Source organism: Crocodylus siamensis, chromosome 4 (genome assembly GCF_052110815.1).
Source record: "Crocodylus siamensis isolate JL-2025a chromosome 4, ASM5211081v1, whole genome shotgun sequence".
NCBI lineage: Eukaryota > Metazoa > Chordata > Crocodylia > Crocodylidae > Crocodylus > Crocodylus siamensis.
Window position 1 is genome coordinate 238,411,168 of NC_143398.1, and position 22,400 is coordinate 238,433,567.

The 22,400-nt window shown below is 44.1% G+C and overlaps 1 protein-coding gene across 6 annotated transcripts in view; it reads left to right on the top strand.

The window, feature by feature from the left end:
* The window catches only part of MYLK (myosin light chain kinase), a 346,647-nt gene that overhangs the window by 306,076 nt on the left and 18,171 nt on the right, over window positions 1-22,400 (top strand). For all 6 annotated transcript variants that reach the window (XM_090045981.1, XM_090045986.1, XM_090045983.1 and 3 more), the window contains 2 exons: window positions 5,544-5,761; window positions 12,296-12,419. In XM_090045981.1, coding sequence (XP_089902107.1) covers window positions 5,544-5,761; window positions 12,296-12,419 — 342 coding nt within the window. The remainder of the gene's footprint in view (window positions 1-5,543; window positions 5,762-12,295; window positions 12,420-22,400) is intronic.

Consider the following 22,400-nt stretch of genomic DNA (forward strand, 5'->3'; position numbering starts at 1 on the left):
AAAAGTTAGCTTTATATTTCACCACTGTCAATTTTATTTGGCTTTAGACATGAGAAACGTTTAAAGCAAGGGACTATTGTTGTTGATTTTGAGATCTGTCACGTGCACCAAATAAAGCACTGTATTTTCTTGCGGATGCAATGGCTGCTGTGATTGAATTACAGAAGACAAAGACATGCTGCAGGGTACAAACCCAAAAGCTGAATTCTTAAGGGAAGAGTTGGAGTCTTACAAAAAATCTAACCACGCACACTTAGAGCTGGATCTGTTTGAGGTACAATACAGTTAAATGGTAGTTTAGATCAGGGCTGTCCAACGTCATGTGGCCCCTGAGCTGCAGACCACACAGATCATATGCTGTGGGGGCGAACCCCTGGAATTTGCCTCCCCCCACCATGTGGGCAGCATGTGGACCCTGTGAACCCCACCATGTGGACTGCGCAAGCAGCACGCTTCAATCTCTGCTGTGCCTGCTGCCTGGGCAGTGCTCAGCCCCCTTCTAGCTCCTTCCCCAGCATGCAGAAGTGGGAGATGTGACTTCAGGGGCCTTCAAGTCCCATCCTGGCTCCACACAGACCACGTGCAGCCCTCAGGCCACCAGTTGGACAGTCCCAGTTCGAAACAACATTTATTTTCCATCAAGGTCAAGGTTCCCTTTCTACATTGTGAAGAAAACTCAGAGTAACCAACCTAGAACCTTCTTCCTGGAAGAAGAACAAAAGGGTTTGGATACATAATGCGTAGGCAAAACAGGGGTGGGCCTATAGAAAACCTTGATACACAGCAAACTTTCTAAATTGACGTAAATGGGCATAGACAAGATGCCGTGGTTCTTCCTAGCTAGCACCTAACTAACTAAGCACAACATAATGTAGCCATGCTGGATCTCCCTAACTTACATCCCAGTTGTAGCCATGGTAGAAGAGAAGGGTGATCCATGTTGTTTCTCTCCATTTAGTCCCACCACTTTCAAATCCCTCCTTCCTTCATGCAGAGAATAACTAGAAAAGGCCGCATTTAAATCCCATCTGTTGTTGGGATTCTTGCTGAACAGAGCAACCCCACCCAATCTTCCTACTCCTCTTGAGGCTACACATCCTGCTCACTTTGTGCTCCCAGCTTACAGCACTGTGGAAAGCAACACAGAAGCAACTTAAGAATTTCTGGGCAGAGCATCCCAGTATCATGCTCATGTGACTTGTAATGAAGCATTTAATGAATCTCACTGTAAATACTCCATAACTATATGTAGGGCGCAGTATGTCTTTTTCATCCCGGGCTCAGAAGGTGCTGCTGTGCCAGAACTCTTTGCAGAAGAGAATCTGTTCAGCACAGCTTGGAAGGCAGCAGTCAGACTCTAGAAGCAGTGAGGACGTGCATGACCGAAGTGTCCATTGCATAACTCCTTGTGCACCTGTTTCATGGGAATACCATACTCATTGCAGCAGGAAAGAAAATCAAATCTTGATCTCTGCGAGTGTCGTGTCCAAAAGTCTAGGTCAGTCACTATGGCTCCCGTGCAGCTGCTTCTCGTTCTGATGCATAGAGAAGCAGAGAAGGGGTGGGTTTCTTTTTCTTTCCCAGCCTAATTCTCCAAGCAAAATACAGATTGCTTTAAGCAAAGAGAATAGAATTCTACTTTGGTGAACTGGTGCATATTCAGACTGTGCAAAAAAGCTATTCTAACACAAGCACGTTTTACAGATTGAATCCTGTTTATGCAAATTTTGATGATAAAATACTAGATGTGGATTTTTACTTATAGACTTAAAACTGGTGATTGAGAAGGGAAAGTTCATTTTACTTCACTTGGAACTGGGAGCTGGCAAATCTAGTGGAAAACAGAGAACTGCTTTTAAAAGGAGTTGGGGAACCTGTAGCTGCATGAACTGTTGATTTTTTGTACCACCAAAAGACCCCAGCTTTGCATAAACATTAAAATGCATTCAGATACCAGGGAATTTCACATACTGTAGTCTGTGTTGAGATGCAGTTTTAGGTATTAAGCTAGGTTGTATTTGCATGTCAAAGAGGGTAAGCCTGGATTTTCAGAAGAGCAGAAGTTCCCTGCATTCATATTGTTCTCCTTGTTCTCATCAAGGTTTAAGAATATAGCCAGAAATTCAAAAGAATTCACCTGCTGCCAGCCTGTTTCTAGTGAAGTGACCAGATTTTTATGAGTGCCCGGTGACCACTTCATTGAGATGATTCATTGGAGCAGAGGTCTTTTGAAACTGTGATCTTGTATATATGGCTGGAGCCAAAGGCTGCTTTCAATTTGCCTGGATCTGCTTCTGTGTAATTCCCATTAGTTTAGAGTTTCCAGAAAGACAGATTATTTTTTTATGAATCAAAATGAGTTGAATGGAAAAAGAATATTTTCACTGCCCATGTCCTGTGATGTGGGCTCTGCAATCAAAATTCATTCCAAATAAACCCACATTGCTTTAGAAAATCTGATCCTGACTAGGTGGGTGGACGGGCGTGCTTCTCATTCACGTGATTGTAAACCAGACGTATGATGTACTAGATCCGTCCTCCAGAATTCCAGCACGGGCCCGTTCCCTAAAGTATGCCTGCCCTATCATTTCTGCAGTATAACTTACATCCTCTCGTTTTAAATGTCTCCAAGGATTTCCACTGGAACGTTGTTGAATAAAGTCTCTTCCATTGTTTCATAGATCTCACCACCAAGAAGATCAATGTGTCCTAATATTCAGCCTAATATTTCCTCTCTCAGTTTCTCTGTTCTCCTCTTCCTTGAATCCAGCTAAACAATTACTCTTCCTCTCTGGAGTTTAAACCATGCAAATATTTTAGGTCACTTAATCCTGCTGTTTAGCATAGATTTAATTTAGGCAAGCTATTCCTATTTAGCTATTTTGGTCATGCCTCCTCTATTAATCCCTGGAGGCCCTTAAATTATTTCAGTTGTCCTTTCCTGAAAACCCTCCAGTTTGTTTGCACCTTATCACCTGGCTTTGCAATCCAGAGGCGATCCCAGACAGTTTGTTTCCCAAATGGCACTGTCCAGCAGTAGATACGCTCAAAATATTCTGGTGGGAAGACATTTTTTATAAAGTAATGCAATGTGAGTGGGTTTGAAAGTTGAGGAGTAACTGTCTTCAGATCCTTTCACTTCTCTCAGAAGGTCACTTTAATTAGTATATATCCTATTTTAAACATGAGATTATTAAATTGCAAGCTAGAAGGTAGAAATTTGATGGGATTAAATTGCCACAAATCAGCATGGTTTCTTGTTTGATTTGCACCGGGGCATATATTTAAATGTGGTGAGATTTCTCACAAGGAAGAGCCACAGTAAGTCCTCTATATGATTACAGGCCCACTGCAATCTTAAAATAAGAAAGGGCTGTGTTTGCCTCAAGTGAATCTTTGAGGGTATCCTCACAGTGGAGAAGACTCCCCTGACTTGTGCATGCACGAAGAAAACACAATGCCCTCTGCTAATCCCTGCATTGATCCAGCATCTTAAAGTATCTTTAAAAGCACAGTCACAGAAAAATTGAGTCCATTTCTAAACAGCTTCACTACTCGGAGACAGTATGAGCTGCAGGAAATAAATGAGGTGCTGAGCACCTAGGAAATGTGAATACAGTTTATCGTAAAGACATTACCAATAACCGGACAAAGCAGGGAAGAGACCAACAAGCAGATAAGTTGACTTTAATTCATCTTTGTGTAACAGGGCTGAAAGGCTGTACTGGGCACAATGCTGTACTCTCACAAAGGCTGCACATTCACAGAGATCATTGTTTTGTAGGATTAAAAATTATTGCTGAAATCTGACATTAGGTGTGTTTCAGGCAGCCAGCACAATACATCTCACTTCAAGCTTTTTGTTCTTGCTTCTTTGTTTAAAAGCTCATTTTTTGGAAATTTGCTTTTAGCCACCCAAAAAAATATGGTTTTCTATGATAAGAAGCAATCCGAATTTTCTTCTGGATCTCTCATGGAAAATACAAGGATGACATTTAATTTGGAGTTGCCTAGTGCTCCAGACAAATGTTTTCTGGGTGCCAGTGCTTTCATAAAAATGTCAGTTCTGGTAACTAACTGATTCAACTTCATGAAATATCAGAACCCGGGCACTTCGATTTTGGATGCGTTGATCTGAGAAGTCAAGCAATTACATTGGTTTTCCATTCCAAAAACATAATAATCCTGTGTATTCTTCTGTGTTTGTCAAACGTATGCTGCCCCTATCGTTTCTGTGTTTGGTTCTCCATAACATTTTAGTAGACTACAGTAGCTATTCTAATGATGTATTTTCTGAAACCTCACAGAGAAAGCAACAGAATGAGTCCAGAACTCCAGATGTTTCAGTTTCAGCTTAATACACTGGCTTTCTTACCCTACATCAGACAAGCTGTAAACACCAAAAGGCTGCATTTCAATTTTGCTTACCTTCCGTAACTGAAATGTGCAATTACATTTGGCAGCGAGAGTAAATGTTGCCAAATATTAAGCTGTATAAAAAGTATGTCACATTTCATTTGGAACAGATTTATGAGGGCAAAGCTGTTTTTTACCATTTGCTCCCTTCTGTATGTCATCCCCACCCCCCACGTAATTAAAAGTACTTCCCATCTTTGGACATTAGGAGAAGAACCAGATGAGTGATTACTAAGAATCAAAAATAACATTTTGCTTTATTTTGACCATATGAAGAATGTCCACCTTCAGCTTTGGGAACAGTTTGATACAATGGATTGTGCCCTGGAAAAAACAGTGATTTTGCTACTTCAGTGGGGAAAAACAGAATCTGAATAGAGATGAACAACTAAAAGGGCGCTGCTTTGAGAAAGAAAGAAAGAAAGAAATCAATCTGAGAAAAACTTGGTCAAATCTTGGCCCCTTTAAAGCCAGTGTCAAAAAGCATTATTATTTCACTTGGTCAGGATTTCATGCTTTGTGATAGGTCCTATTCCATCTATTAAGCATCCAAGTAGCCTTAGGCACCTAAGTGTAATCCTGCTCCCTGAAAAATAGTTAACGTATGAGTGGGTGGACACTATTCAGGCTCTCTTTTTATGTTCCAGTTTCTTTTTCCACTCAGCATTTGCTTTTAATTTTTAATTGCTTTATATACATTTTTTGATACTGGAGGAGGAAAGTCACTCACACTTCCAGTCTGTGACTGTTTAGGGGGCCAGTTACAAACAGTTTATGAGGGATCGTGGCCATATTACCCATTTCTTGTTGCAAAACTTGAAAGTTTCCTGGTTAGTTCCCAGCTATCTAAGATGTCAGTACCCAAACATGGAAATTAGGAGCACACTATGAAAAAGGTTGAGATCTGCTGATTTATACCATGCACAATGAGAATTGTACAAGAGTGGTCATCTTCCTGGGGGTGAGAGAGGTCTTGGGTCTATGGAAATCTCTCCATTACAGCACATAGGCTGTAGCCTGAAAGACTTTTAGTAACTTCTGATATATTTGAACTATATCTGTTCAAAAAATGGAAGCATCTGGTTTACCAAAAACTCTGCAAAAACCTTTATTTTTGTCTTTTCTAGTGTTTCTGGGGGAGAACTCTTTGAACGAATCATTGATGAAGACTTTGAGCTGACAGAGAGAGAGTGCATTAAATACATGAAGCAGATTTCAGAAGGAGTTCAGTACATCCATAAACAGGGTATTGTCCACTTGGACTTGAAGCCAGAAAACATCATGTGTGTCAACAAGACTGGTACAAGTATCAAGCTCATTGACTTTGGACTTGCAAGACGATTAGGTAAGAAAGACATCTTTTGCTAATTTTGTTCCTGAAATGACAAGCTGTATGACAGGTAGAACAGCAGTGTATAACTAGTCTGTTCTTCAATAAGTACAAGCACATACTTTCAGTCCAATTATTCTTATTATATTAAGAAGTATAAAACAAGAATGTAGATGAGAAAGCAGAGAGTGTGTCTGTTCTCCATGAGTCTGCATAGAAGTTACTACAGAAATACTGTGTGGCTTGGGACAGAAATTACACATGAACCAGTATAAGTGATTGGAAACTGGTTCAGATCTGTAACACAACAGAAGTGCAGTGCACATAGACCACTTTTAAAATGGCTAAAACCAGTTTAAGATAAACCTGGATGGATGTAGTATCAGACCTCACTGAGTTAGGTTAAATTGATTTATTGAACTTCTCTCCCAGATCTCCTCCAGATTCAAATCAACTCATAGTCCCCCAGCATCCCAGGATGCTTTGTACTTTCACCACAAACCCCACCGCTCGCTGGGTGGGTGGGCCAGCCTTGGCCCAAGCTGTCTGCTCCAGCCCAACAAGGAGGCGTGCTCTGGTGCTCCCCAGCTTCTAGTCGGGGTTACTGCAGGCATGTGGCTGCATTTCTGGACTCAAAACTGAATGTCTGTTCACATGCTTATTGGTTCAATCTATGCAGCTTAGACTAGCCTATAAAGACTGAATCTATTCAGCCTTGGGATTTTTGACTGTCTGTATTTGGCACGTGTGTCTCTGGATAGTGTTCTCTCTGTTGCTTGAAAGTAGGTATGTGGGTAGATAAATACATCACATTTACTCCAAACAATCTTACAGCCTTCAAAATCTTACGAAGATATTGAAATCCGTATCTTGATCACTTATGCTCATTAAAGATCTTTGACAGTTTTATAAAAGTATGAGTTATCTTGATAGTCTAGGAAATTTCCAACTTGTCTGATTACATTCCACTTACATTTACCCTTTGTTTGATATGCTTTCTCTTCCGAATTAATGTGCATACCAGACCATTGCAAAATTTCATCCTAAAGGGAAGTACTGCTGGTCAGAGGGGTTTATACCACAGCATTTACTAGTTGTAAATAATTAATGTTAAAAAGCCCCTTTTATTTTAAACCACTTCTTGAATGATACATAACTTCCCCCTACACTGTCTTTTGAGCTGTAACTTTCCATTAAGTGTCACTCTAAAGCAGGGGTGGACAAAATGTGGCCTGGGGGCTGGATGTGGCCCACCAGGCCATTCTGTCTGGCCCATGGGGCCCCTAAAAAATTTAGAAAATTAATATTTATCTGCCCTAGGCTGCCTGTTACGTGGCTCTTGATCGGTTGCCAAAACTCAGTAAGCGGCCCTCTGCCCAAAATAATTGCCCGTCTCTGCTCTAAAGTGAATTAATTGAACTGGCAACTAGCCTTCGGTGGCTACATGGCTAGTTTGAGAAGGAAGCCTCACATGCGGCAAAAAATTACTGCAAATTGATTATCTAAGAGAAGAATATCAACCTCGGGGGCTCTGTTTCTTTTGCCATGAGTTTCTGGTTTACCTTTTAATTAGCAGGAGAAAAATCATTCCAAAACTTAAACTGCTTAAAGTCAGATTCCATATCTCTTGCTCACACTGCTTTCTTACTAGGTCTGTAGACTTAGCCTAATAAAGTGGGCTAAGGACAATTTGTGTGAATTACTTTCTCCATTGTCGGTAAGGGGACTAATAAAAGGGCCTCTGGTTGTGATTTTTTCCCCTTCTTATATGAACTTATACCTGATCCCTTTACAGAAAGGGAAGAACAAATTTCTAACATAAGCGAGAGTTGGAATTTTTATCGTCTTAATGCTATACCCCTTTATCTTTCCCTTTCCTTTCAGTCCTAAAAGCCACCAGCCAGTGCAAACAGAACATGTTAATTTAACTGGAGCAGAACATCCTGCTTTCAAACTTTGTCAGATGTGGTTATGCACTGAAAAGGGTATCTGTGAAAGTGGCATTCTTATTCAGGCAGTCTGCTCCCTGCTTCGATTCAGACTTAGGCCTGATTTTTGACTAACTGAAATAAGATTATGCTACCCTTGAGGCTTCCATTAGCACTCACTACATGTGCGTAATGAGCCTGATTTTGCTCTGATTCAGGGATCGCCCGCAGAATTGTTCACTGGGTTTCAGTGGGGATGTGAAAGAACCCAGGCTGGCCATCAAATTCCAGCTGTCACTTTGCAGAACCAGGATTTGCTCGTAAAGTGAGCAAATGTTGTCACTGATACACAACATGAAACTGCAGAATGATGTCCTCGCGGTAACTTTTCTAAGCAGAGCCTTTAGATGACTTTAACCCAGGTACAGTAAAAGAAACACTGAACTCTTACCTTCTTAACCTGGGGTTTCATTTCTGTTGCCTTTTGCACTTGGGAAAGCAAGCTGGATTCACCCTGCATTTTCATCTCATGTACAAAATCTACAATCAGTTTATGGTTTTCTCAGCAGTAGTAAATTGCTGGCTGTGGGCACTAGATTGACCTTAATTTCCTACCAAGCATATTAATTTGGCCCTGTGTGTTGCTCTTGCTGCCATGGTGACATTACAGGCATTTGCACTGTTTCTTATCTATGAAGCAAATTCATTTCTGTTGCAAATCCAGAGTTCTCATTTTATGCCAGGGCTTAATTTGGCCAGCTGTATCAAAATGATTTAAATTCAAGATGTGGCAAGTGTAGCAGCCCTCAGAAACAGGCAGTATTGCACTGAATGGTCCAACAGAAAGAAAAAACCCCTGTGCTAGTCAATAAGCTGTCCAACATTCGGCATAAGCCTTTTCCAGGAATAAGAAAACAGTCTATATTAGCAACAGCTCTAAGCCATTCTGTATTGGCTTCTCTACTTGCTCCCTTCTTATTTCTAGCCATCTCATTTGACATATTCGAAGCATACTCCTACATCTGTTGACTCTCACCGACTTCCATGGATTTGGGTTTAGGACCGCAATTTATGAGGCTAATTCAAAAACCTTACTTGGTCAGAAGTCCAATGGGAATGGCAACCAAGGAAGGGCCGACTGATTTTTCTTTATAACATTAGAGGGGTTTTTAGTTTTGTTTTGTAACAAGTACCAATCTAGCGCATCTCCATTTTCAGGACTTTGATCTACCTTGGGGTACTTAAGAGATCCTTCTGCAGACATTTTCTGCAGTTAATTAATTCTCTTATTTTGTCAGGAAATACCAAAGCTGTAGTGGTATATTTTCCTGGCCTTTTTTGGTGTGCTTAGAAGCCCATGTAAAAAATTGTTTAAGATAAACTTCTTGGGGACACAGGAGGTTTCTTCGTGTGCGCTGTTAAGACTTTCTTTTAAATCAATTTGTTACACACAGTACAGAAAAAGGGCCAGTTTCCAACTAGCTCTTCCACAGTCCGTCTCACTTAAATGGTAACCAAATACAGGATCCTGCCTGTGTACCAAGCCTGTAAACAGCAGGGTAAAGTTTTGAGGTCTTTATTGAGTAGGAGATGCCTATTTTTGGGTATAGCCAGTGCAAGAGAGATACTGTCCCACAATATGTTTGTACTTTAAAGCTTGTTGTTTCAAAAACTGCCTCTTAACCTGTGGACAGCATTTTGCATGTTGGTTTTTGCATGTGCAGTATTTCACGAGAGTTACAAACATATATCAAAAAAATTGGTTGTGAAAAATTGTGCCGAAGGTTCTGGAAATTATGTTGAGGTTACTTAAAAAAAATTGGTCTTTTGTGATAAGTGTAAATAACTTTTCATGAGAGAAGCAAGGAAAAGTTGAAGGAACTGAGTTTATTTCATCTAAAAAAATAAGAGTGAAGAGGGTCAGGACTCTTTCGATATGTAAAAGATGGTTATTGTGCTTCATGTATAGAAGAGGCAGAAGAATTCGATCTAATTGAGATTTTGGTTGAATATTAGCGTTTTTTTTCAAATTATACAAATAAAGAAATACTAACATAGGCAACCTACAGAATTTCACTCTCTGGAGGTTACGATGAACAGTTTAGACAAGCATTTGTTGGGAGGGTTCTGGCTACACTTGATCCTACCTCCATGCAGTCGGATGAACTAGAAGACTTCTTTCGAGGTACTTTCCAGCCTGACATTCCTATGATTCAGTCCCTAGAAAGTGAGTATCACGCAGATCTCTGAAACCGTGCTCAGATGGGCATTTGCAACACTACAAGTGCAGCAGCACTTTGAAGCACTACAAAAATACAGCACTGTGAGGCATAGACAAACACACAGAGACCTCTGGCTGGAGCATTATAGGTCATCTCAAAGGCATCCAGGGGATGCAGCTCTGTTCTTATCACCCACGTTTTCTCTCCCACCTCCCACCCTGGTCAGTGAACTGGGGAGGCTCCTGAGGAGGCTCTCGGCAAACCCAAACACTGATAGCCTGCTGCCCCTCTGGGGCATGGCAGGCAGCGCTGCAGCCCCCTGGACCAGGCTGTCGATGACTGTAGGACTGAAACGGGGCTGGGTTGTTTGCCGTGGGTGGGCCCAGTCCCACGCTCGCTGAGAGCCAGGTCTGAGAGCAGTGGGGCTCTCGCTGAGACTGCTGTAGTCCCTCCTTGCCCAAGCCCTGATGGCATCTGAGCACTCGGGCAGCACTCATGAGCTGTCCGCCCAGCAGACCCTGTCCCTCACCCTGGGAGGGGAGGGAGCACTCGCACCATTTCTGTAGCACTGCAGGTGGTGCACATGTCTGAACACATGATTTTTGTGGTGCTACAAAGGCACATGCAGCACTACTAACGTGTCATCTGAACATAGTCTGAATGAGCTTGTCAGCACGATTTACGAGGGAAAGAAGAAAAAAAGGGTTTTGCAGGGCTTAAGCTGGGAAACCACAGAGACAGAGGGAATACCCCATGGCAGTGTCCAGTGTACGCCCAGGGGCAGAGAGGAGCGTCAGTGGGTGGCATGAAGCTGAGACTGCCACCAAATTACTGTGTGATCTTTGGGCAAGTCACCTAACTAGCTGGGCCTTGGGTCCTTCATGGGATACTAATTCTTCAAAAGTTAAGATGTGGTGAATTGTATCTCCTGGAGGCTTGGGGAAATAAATGTGTACTATGGCAGTGTCTGTTCTGGTTGCCACACAGGATCAGTTGTAGTCTAACATACTGATGCAACTTTTAAATTTTTGTAATCATTAAAGAGGCAACACTTTCTGACCCTGATTGCTTTACCTTTAGGAGGACCAGAATCCCTTCCACAGGTTTTCCCTTCCATTCTTGGTCTGTCTTGCTTATTTGACTATAATCTCACCAGAGCAGAGACTGTCCTTCACTACATACCTGTGGAGTGGCATTGATTTGCAGCTGTACTACAACGACGAACAGTGGTACAATGGGCCTCACTCAAGCTAAGCGCCAAGTGTCCAGGCAGTCACACCGTCTGGACAGCAGTAGGCTTCCAAGACAAATTCATCTGCTTCCATGCAGCGTGAATCATTTACTGAAATTTGCACTGGATCATTTCCCCTCTCCAGTTCCCAGACATCCCCATTCTCTGCCTTCTCCCATGCATTGCAGGGCCTCCCATCCTGCACTTGCTTCCATCCATATTTCTCCATATGCTTAAAATGCATTCCAGATATTGTGAACATATCTCAATTTGTCTGATCGTTCTATGCTAGTTCCAGGCGTTGTCTGAAAACCTTATCTGAACCTGGATGCAGCACAGATAGTGCCCAGACCTGGTTGCTTTAGCTGATAATGTGGCACTATTACAGTAATAGTAATTTAGTTTCTTATATGTTGTGATGTGTTTCTGTTCTGTATAAGGGTCTTATTCTGCCCAATTACTGGAGTATCTGGACTCTTTTCAGGAGGGCATCTACCATGTGTAGTTCATTTCTTTTTCCTCCCCTCCAAGGGCACCTTCAAATATAGCTGAGTACCAGAGGTCCCTTGTTAATGTTCTTTATTGTTTTTATTCAGCAAAATGTTTTGTAAGCAGATCGGGATGGGGTAGAGAGAAGAGGAAGGCTTTGTTTCACCCTTCCCCCCAGTTCCTTTCTCAGTTCATTTTTGCCGTTCAACACAAGATGCCCAGGCTTTGATAATGGTGTTGGTAATTCTTTCAGCTCTAGTCTAGCTCTTGTGGAGATTTCTGAGCTGAGACCTTCCACAAGCTTTGGGGTAGTTCATATCTGAATCCAAACGTTAAAAATGACCCATTTTCTTGGGTTCCCAGAGTGTCCAGGGCCTCTGTTTAGAAACAAAATTCTTTGGAGGAGTGAATCTTTCTTTATTACGTGTCTAGTATAGTGCTGTGTGCATTTTTGATGCTTAACAAATAATAATTCTCCTGTGCTATTTGTGCATCAGCCAAAAAGTTGCTAAAGCTGGTAGCAGCTCAAGCAGGAATTTCTTTGAGGGAGTTTAAGAGCAGTCTGATAAATAAATGAGCACAAAGATGTTTTACCTGTTGCTCAAAAAACTTTATTTCCCCTCCCCCCTTGGAAAAAGATGTTACAACCATGAAAGATTTTCTCTTTCTTTTTTTGCAGAAACTGCTGGTTCCCTCAAAGTTCTCTTTGGGACGCCTGAATTTGTGGCTCCAGAAGTTATAAACTATGAACCTATTGGATATGCAACAGATATGTGGAGTATAGGAGTTATCTGCTATATCCTGTGAGTACTTGGCCACATTCCCAGAACTTCTGTACACAAAACTTTCCTGTTCGTGTCCATTCATAGTTTCATAGTTTCTAGGGTCGGAAGGGACCTGAGCAGATCATCAAGTCCGACCCCCTGCCATGGCAGGAAAGAGTCCTGGGGTCAAACGACCCCAGCAAGGTGTTCATCTAACCTCCTCTTAAAGCCCCCCAGGGTAGGAGCCTGCACCACTTCACTTGGAAGTTGGTTCCAGATCCTAGCCACCCTGACTGTGAAGTAGCGCCTCCTGATATCTAACCTAAACCTACCCTCTGCCAGCTTCTGACCGTTATTCCTGGTCACTCCTGGCGGTGCTCGGGGGAACAGGGACTCCCCCAATGCCTGCTGATCCCCCCTGACTAGTTTATAACAGGCCACAAGATCCCCCCTCAGCCTTCTCTTTTGGAGGCTGAACAGGTTCAGGTCCTGTAGCCTGTCCTCATAGGGCCTGCCCTGTTGTCCCCTGATCATACGAGTGGCCTCCTCTGGACCCTCTCCATGCTGTCGACATCCCTCTTGAAGTGCGGTGCCCAGAACTGGACGCAGTACTCCAGCTGCGGCCTCACCAGTGCTGCATAGATGGGGAGGATCACCTCCTTGGCCCTGCTCAAGAAGCATCTCTGGATGCATGACAAGGTACGGTTGGCCTTCCTGACCGCGTCCCCACACTGCCGGCCCATGTTCATCTTGGAGTCAATGATGACCCCCAGATCCCTTTCCGCCTCCGTGCTGACAAGAGGGGAGTTCCCCAACCTATAGGTATGGTGCTGGTTATTCCTCCCCAGGTGCATCACTTTGCACTGGTCTGTGTTGAAAACCATCCTATTCTCATCCGCCCACCCCTGTAACCTGTCCAGGTCTGATTGTAGCCTGTTGTACCCTTCCAGTGTGCCCACGTCCCCCCACATCTTAGTGTCATCAGCAAATTTGAACAGGGTGCTTTTTACCCCCTCATCCAAGTCACTTATGAAGATGTTGAACAGTGCGGGCCCGAGGACCGAGCCCTGCGGAACCCCACTGCCCACGTCCTTCCAGGATGAGAAGGACCCATCCACCACCACCCTCTGGGTGCGGCCCTCCAGCCAGTTGGCGACCCATTTGACTGTGTGGGTGTTGACACCACAGCCCCCCAGTTTCTTAATGAGAACGGGGTGAGAGACAGTGTCAAAAGCCTTCCGGAAGTCCAGGAAGACTATATCCACTGCTACCCCTGCATCTAATGATTTGGTGATCTGATCGTAAAAGGCCACCAGGTTGGTCAGACAGGACCTGCCACTGATGAACCCATGTTGGTTGCCCCTAAGCATGCAGTCCCCTGCTGACCCCTCCTGGATGTGTGCCAGCACAATTTTCTCAAACAGCTTGCCTAGGATCGAGGTAAGACTAACCGGCGTATAGTTTCCCGGGTCCTCCTTCCTGCCTTTTTTGAAGATGGGAACCATGTTGGCCCTCTTCCAGTCCTCCGGTACCTCACCAGAGCACCACGAGTGCTCGTAAAGCCGTGCCAGGGGACTTGCAATGACCTCGGCCGGTTCCTTTAGGACTCTAGGGTGGAGATCGTCTGGACCGGCTGACTTGAATACGTCCAACCCCTCCAGAAGCTTCCTAACTAAATCCTCGCTAACCCGTGGCCCAGGTGTGCCTCCCCCGGGGCCCGAGGGCGGCCCAGCAGGGAGGTGGCTGTTCTGGTCCCTACTTAGGAAGACGGAGGCAAAGAAATCATTAAACATGTTAGCTTTGCCGTCTGGTGTGACGACCAAGTTTCCCAACGCATCCTGCAAGGGCCCCACGTTACCTGGAACCCTATGTATTTAAAAAAGGACTTCTTATTGTCCTTAATCCGGGAAGCTAGTCCCAGTTCCATCTCTGCCTTGGCCTTCCTAACTACCCCCTACATCCCCGAGCAACTACAGAATAGTCCTCCCTGGTGATGACCCCTTCTTTCCATTCACTTCAAAGCTGCTTTGTACTTGTCAGGATTTAGTCTTTTATATGTTGTAATATAACAGTGAAGGAAAGGTAGATCCATGTGTAATTATTCGAAGTGCAGATGCACTGGAGCACAGGTATTCTGGAGAGCCCCACTGATACATATGCAGGATCAGCACCAATGATTCATTGTTGTCCTTTTATTGTATGGTAGTTTCAGAATATCATGGCTTTTTGGAAGCAGAATAAATTAATATAAACCAGTAATACTCCCTGCTGATTTAAAAAGACATATAATAATGCTATTACAGTATCTTGAAATGATTTTTTCCTTCCCTGCTATTTAAAAGAAATACTTTGTCTTGAAACATGCTAAGGAAATATAACTATGAAGTTGTTTTCCCTTCTGTCATCCATGCACATTGACTTGTTGTAGGGTTGCTTTTGAATCCTTAGTCTACTGCCATTGATATAATTTACCAAATTAGAGGATTGAAATATTTGTTTTACAAAAAGAACATGGGCTGCATCAGGTCAATTTAACCAATTTATATCAATGAAAGGCCGGACTCAATGATGTGTTGAGGTCCCTTCCGACCCTAGCATCTATGAATCATCTATCTATGAAAAAGAAAAGTTAAATGTGGGGTTTGTCTAATCCCAGCTGTATCCTCTGAAAGCCCGTAAGAAAGACTAACAAATCCCAGTGCTGCTGTATCTGTTATAAAGTGATTTTTAATGCAGTATTATAGACCTAACAATGGATAAACCAGGTTTTTATAAGTGGGCTGTATCAACTTATTGCAAATGTTATAGAGCCCTGATGGATTGCAGGCTCTGCTATGGGGTCTTTTTATAGAGGTGACTGATTATATACACTCATGATCTTCCAGGGGATCACTTGAGAGGAGGCTCCAGAGGAGCAGGGTTTCCATTATTGCAAGTGTAGAACAACAAGGGATCTGATTCCAGCTGTGACATTTCCGTATTTGAGGTTATATATACAAGCTGAGAGAATAATTTTTTTGGAAACAGCACCTTTCCTGTCTCCTTCTGTCACCCCCAGTATCAGTCATTTTAACACCCAGCATCCATTTACTTATGATTCTGAAACGGGACAGCAGTGTTTCTTTAAAGCACCCTGAGGAAGGGAGTATGTGGGCTCCAACTACTCTGCGTACTTGCTAAGCCCAGTGACTTGTTCCATCTGCCTACAGGGGAGATAAAAGTAGTGTTTTCTACATGAACAGGACCTAGTGTGTTGGCTGAGCAGTCCCAGGGACCTAGTGTATTGGCTGTGCAGTAGCCATGCTTGGGGACGAAGGTTTGAGAGTAATCATTATCTTACTATATTTGTTAATAGTGCTGAAGAAGGGAGGCACAGTGGGGGAACTTTGTTTTCAAGCGTTTTGTGAAAGGCACATGCTCGGCTTTCTTTCCTTTCTTTTCTCAAATCTAAGCAGTCTTTCTTTCTTTTTTTTTTTTGAAGTAACATTAATAGAGTCCAGAAAGAATAAAAAAATTAATATCTTAGCCACATATGAAATACACTCCATCATAAATGTTTGCTAAATTTTCATTTTAGGGTTTTTGTTTCCTCCCTCCCCACTCGTATCTTTCTGCATCCTGTTTCCAACACCATAGAGACGTTTTATAGCATGAAGATAATAAAAAATGAATGCAATAGCACCAGAGATTTCTTAATCAAGAACTATGAGATGCATCATCAAAGCTTTCTGAAGCTGCAAATCTGTACAGCTCTTTTGTCCTGACAGATCTGTTTTTTTCCTAGCTCTTTTGAAAGGCTCCCACAGAAGCCTGGCCTGGTTTATAATATAATCCACCTTCCTTCCAAGTTCTGCTGTTCTTTTTCACTTATGCTAGTTCTGTTATGCTGACTGGTTTTCTGCTGTGTAAAAATAAGACTTTATCCAAAAATGCCCTGACAGATGAGACAAAGATGTCTGATTGATGTGTATCACTTTCTTGTATAGATAATACAATTTCTGATTTTGCACACAGCTCAAGTTCAAAGAGATGGAGTATTTTGCACAAAGCCAAATACTTGACACAGTGAAAAAGTTGGGACTGGACCTTGTTACTTCCATCTTTCACAATACTGCAGGCTTTGCAGCCATACTTTTCCTATTTAACAGTTTTTAACATTGTGAATTAATTGAAGTGATGATGTTAGAAACATGGGCACTGCCGTATTAGGATAGGCTAGTTGTCAAGTTCAGAAATGACTGGTACCATGTACTTTTAAAGCAGAGCAACTCCTATAGCTGTTATAACTTGCTATACTTGCTTCATGATACTCAATTTTGCCATGAAACTTGAGGAATGGAAGTTCATGTCCTTTTTATCTAGGACCAGTGTAAGGGCAAGTCCAGTTGTTAATCGTACAAGGTGTGAGACAACTAGACAATCTCCTTTCTTAAGATGCAGCATCAAAATATCTTCACTTTAATGAAGTATAATACTGTTCTGTTTTTGTAAGCAGGCCATCACCCTAAAACGACTGATTTTTTGGAGGGGAGGGTCCTATAAGTAGTCATTTATGATGAGTTCTATCCGAAGATCTCTAACCCTATTTTAATCCTTCCTAGGCTACGTGCCTCAGTAATAACCTGTGGCAGAGAGATTAGCATTGTGTGGAAGCATTTATTTGGTTTTTAGATGCCATGGCCTTTCTGTTTCCAAGAGTGTAGTCTCCTGGAGATGGGAGCAGATGTAGAAGTTCTCAGTTGTTCTGCCCAGTCTCTACCCCAGCTCTCCACACCACTCATTCTCCATGTGAAACCTCCTGGAGATGTAGAAAGCTCATTCAGCACCAGGGGAAGGGAGGATGCTGACCACTACAGACAGGGTGGGATCGGGGGAAAGGAAGTCTCACCTGCCTGGGCTCTGAAGGCAGGTGATCCACCTGCTGCTGCTGCTATGGCGGTAGCAACATTGGCTCAGGCAGCAGGAGCCCTGAAGGCTCCTTGAGAACCACATGTGATTTTGGACTTGGTCCCCTCCTCCCAATGTGTTATTGGGCTCAGAGATTCACCTGCTGCTGCAGTGCTCCCCAGGATGGCAGCAAGCACTGTTTCACCCACTTCCGGCCCCCCAGATACATTTCTGGGTGCGAGCCAGTGCCTGCCCGGTAAAGACTCCCGGTGGGGGATTTTGGTACCCCCTCATAGTCCACACTGCTCCAGTGATACTACTGAAATCTCCTCTTACTCTTCATATCCAAATTTGATATTCCCCATGTCATATCTCTCACCTCCTGTGGTATTTCACCCACTCCCAGAGACGGCTCTGAACGTTTCCATTATCCTGCTTTGGCCCGTCCTGTTTTAGATACAGAGAACTAAACTGAACTCAGCATTCGAGGTCAGACGTCACTGCTGGCTTGTATTTGGGCCTTATATTTCCTGGACTGTTCTCATTCAGTCCAGCGTTTTTTTCTGGATCCTGAAGGCTCATTTGAATCATCCGTGGCTCAAGTAATTTGGGCCCCACAGGCAGTGTTCACAGTACGTTTATTTTACGTTGTCAGAGGCCTCTTGTGCAACAGGGCTGCTCATGTCTCCACCTTGGCCTGTTTGTTCATTGAATACAGTGATTCTCAACCATGGTGCCACAGCACCCTGGGGTGCCTTGAGATCCTTTCAAGGGTGCTATAACAATGTTAGCACTGATGTGTACAAGTACAACTCACATGATACATCCAGAGATTTCAAAGAGGAATTCGTGGTGTTAAAAAATTCTGCCCTGTCGTGGACTTCCCGAGTCCTTTACAACAGAATCGTTCTGTTATTTTTTGGTAGTCAAAAAACAAGTTAAAACTAAGAGCTGGCATTTTTCAAAGGATTCCTGCAGTCTCTCCAGGGACGCCTCTGCCTCAAGTCTGAAACCGTTGCGAGCCGCGGCGCTACAGTCGTGCTTCAGCCAATGCAGAGGCGCCCCCTACGGGCTATTTTCTAGATTGAATTAAAATATTCCACACCACAGTAAATAATACCAGCGTGCTTAATGCTTTTTAAAAGTGTTTTTCATCTAGTTTGGTGCTTTGTTATATTTAGAGTAAAAACATCATGCCTTTTGTGTGACACGTTCAGAAAATTTCTTGAAGCTTGAGTGTCTGTGAATAGTCATTGCCCATGAAGAGTTTGGGGTATTTGACTAAAAAAGGCAAAAATCAGTGGTGATAGTTGTAATGCGTAGTACAGTAGTTTCTACAGGTCCCAGCCAGGAGCAAGGCCCTAGTACAATAGGTACTAGACATGGCACGGAAAACAGAAACAGGAAAGATGACAGGACTTCTGTGAGACCACGTGGCAGGTCTGGGAGATCAGTTGGTGGTATGCAACCTTCACCTCCTTGCTGCCCTTGATTTCTATCTGATCTCAAGGATCGTTTTTGCCCACTTGTGCTTATTACCTGCATCGGCTCAGGAACCAGCGTTTGCTCTTCATATTGCATTTCTGTCAGTCATGTCTACACAGGGTCTCTGGCATGTCTGCACAGGGCATTTCCAAGCAGAGCCCAGCCTCCTGCTCCCATTCACACTTGCCACGGAAAGGTAGCAGTAAACCCACTCCAGAGCAGCTCCAGCAGCTGCTCTCAAGCGCACGGGAGCACATCAGGTCACAAGGCAGATATACGGGGGGTGCCTCCGGAGCACCTTCACGGCTGTTTCAGGTGTGGCGTGCCCAAGCAGGCAGTTCTTGCTGGAACGTGCTGGGAACAGTGTATTCTCCCTAAGCCCAGTCGTGGGCGGTGTTGAGCAAGTCTCCGTCAACAGAGTGAGAAGTCAGAGTGCAGTTCTGTAAGGGGATGAGCGTGCTCCTTCCTGCTCCTTGGGTAAATTATGGACTTAGCCCATCCTTATGAGTGAAAGTCTGTGGCTTGTGTTGTATAAGGAGGTCAGACTAGATGGTCTTATTTGTTCCTTCTGACTTAACATCTCTAAATGGCATTCAGTCCCTTGCAAGAATAAATGTGTAAATCCTCTAAGGGAACATCTCTTTGTCCTTTACTTAAACATGGAAATTGTGGAGGAGTGTTTGAAACAAATGCCAGGAAGAAGCCCAGTAAAATAGTTTTTCATCAGTAGCTGGAAAAATGTTTTCAGTAAACAGCGTGCTGTTTGTGTAATCGTCACTTCAGAGCATAAGCTCAGAATTAATTTTCCAGGGCAGATGCAGCTCATCTTTATCACATAGCTTAGCACTGCAAGAAAGAAAATTATTTTCATAATCTGTCAAAACAATTGCTAGGCCATTATTACTTTAAATGGCTATTAAGAAAGTACAGCCAAGGCCCCAGGTCAGAGAGCTCTGTCTTAAAGATAAGAACTTCTGGGTATATCATCCCTTAGTTGCCAAATGTTGGGCTTTCTCTATATGTACGAATACATCTGGCTTTTGTTACAAATACTCCCAAGACAAATCAGCTGATTCGCACTTCAGCCGTGGAGCAAAAAGACGTTATCAATCCTCAGCAGCCCGGAAGGCTCAGAAACATGAAAAACTGGTTGTTTCAAGCACTGTTGGTGCTGGGACAGCACAGAAAAGAGCAGCGTTTCAGTTGCTTAAAGAACTATAGGCTGCTACTTGTGTTACAGTAAACAGTGCAGAAAGGATCGATTTAAAGAAATGTGTTTTCAAGTTTGCTGGACCATTCTGTTTATTTCCCACTCCATTTTTTCTCACCCTTTTATTCTCCAGACCTCAGCCTGCATTGCCCAGACTCCACAAGCACAGTGCATGACAGTGATATTCCTTAGCCTAGAAAGTATGAGAGGAATTTCTCATTGGCACGCCTGAGAGGTCACTGGGGGATGATGGAAGGGGGTGTCAGAGCTGCAGAAGTACTGCTCTGTAGGCTGCCAGCCACTGCAAGTACTACAGATGAGAAATCAGGCCTAAAAATAGGGTTACCAGATTTCCAGTTCCAAAAAAGAGGACACCTGTGGGGGGGCATATGATTGTAGTGGGAGGAGTGACATGCTGGGGCCTGCCCCTGCCCATTCTGTTGCCCCTCACTCCCAAGCCACAGCCCCCCACCCCTGCTGCTGCCCCTCACTCCTGACTCGTGGACCCCTGGCCCCTACCAGTGCCCCTCAGTCCCAACCCACAGTCCCCCGTCCCTCTGGGCCATGCCTGTGTCCCGACCTGCAGCCCCCCCATCCCTGCTGGTGCCCCTCACTCTCAACTCACAGCCCTCTAGTGTTACTGTGCCCTGCATTCCTGATCCACAGTCCCCCGTCTCCCTGGTGCCCCTCACTCTCAAGCCACATCCATCACAGCCCTGCCAGTGCCCCTCACTCCTGACTCGCAGCCCCCTGCTCCCCTCAGCCCTGCAGCAACTCCTGGCCCCTCTGCCCCTGCAAACAGGGGCCGGCCCACTAACCACTACTGCTGAAGGGCCCCTCCTCCCCCTTCCCCCACTGCAGGGGTAGGCCAGCCCCCTTGCCCTGATGCAGTCCCAGCACCCGGACAGCTTCTTCCAGCATAAGCAGGCAACCTGCCCCCCTCATACACCCATCCCCTCCGCACACCCTGCCACACACACATACATGCATGCACGCGCACACACACACACCTGGACAGTCCCCAAGCCCTGGCCCTCCAACCCTTGCTCCCCATAGACATATCTGCATCCAGCTGCCATGCCTGCTCCTGCCACCTTGCTTGCCTGTATGCCAGCCACGTGCGTTTGCACACACAGATGCACATGGTGCCCCTTGCCTGCAGCCAGCCTGCCCCCAGTTTCCCCCCAGCCCCAAGCAGCTCCTTACTAGGGCAAGCTGGGAAGTGCCGGGAAAAACATTGATGCTGAGCACAGCAAAATCCTGGACAATTGATCGTATTTTTAAAAACTGCCCAGATGGAGATTGGAGTATCCAAGAAGAGGCCGTGTCTAGAAAAACACAGACGTATGGTAACCCTACTAAAAAAGCAAACACAGCTTTCGTGTATTATAGCAAACCTTATTTCCTTGTACCAGCATGGAACAATTTCTGTGATCCATAGAAATGCAGCACAGGTTACATTTGCAATCAAATCATGACCAAGCTTGGGATTTTCCCCTGCAGTGGCCATTGCCAACATTTCTTCAAGAAGCATAGATAGAAAAAGATGTGCACATGTTATCTAAATGTGTGCACAGTTGCATTCAAGGAACTGGAGAAGTCATTTGAGAACACTTAATTTGCATAAAGTAAATTGAGCTGCTAAGTAACTGCTGATTGAGGGCTGGCTTCACTTTTGATGTGATTACAGTTGGAAAAGATATTGCTTAAAAATGAATGTGGGTTTTGAATTGCAGAACACACCTGATCAGAGAAGCGAAATTACTTTTTTCTGCCTCCTATATCATCATTGGTAATGGTGACTTCTGTTGAACTTAGGCACATGCTTAAATGCTTTGCTGAACATAACTGCCCTTAAGTACATTCATATTTACTTTGCTGATTTGAGCCAGAGATTCTAACTGCATCAATAACTTATCTAACAGTGTTGATGATGCAGAAAGACAGAACAGAATCCATCTTGCTCTCTGTGGGCTCCAGTGCTATCACCTATGATATCACAAGATCCTGCATTTTCTCCTGTCAGTCAAAATATCCAGAATACTATAACCAGGTTTGGGCTGCAGGGATGTCTGGACAACCCTTATCCTGTTCCAGCTCTATCCTTCCCTTCTCACTTTCCTGCCATGCCTTGATGTTATGATTTGCTTGGAAGGGAGGCTGCCCAATGGGTCATAGAGTGACCTCAGTTCCTCTTGATGTTGGCTAGTTCTCCCAGGGCACCAGGGAGCTTTAATCATAGCCCCTGGCCTCCCCTGCAGCCATTCCCATGCCTCTCAGATGTTACCAGTTAATGACTTGCAATTATTGCCTGCAAGATCCTCTGGGCAATCTGGTGGTTGCGCCAGAGGAGAAAGCAGACCTCTTTACCCAATTCTTCACCTCCGTTTTCTTGGGCAGGGACCGGGACTTCCCCACCGTGATGCAAGACAGACTTG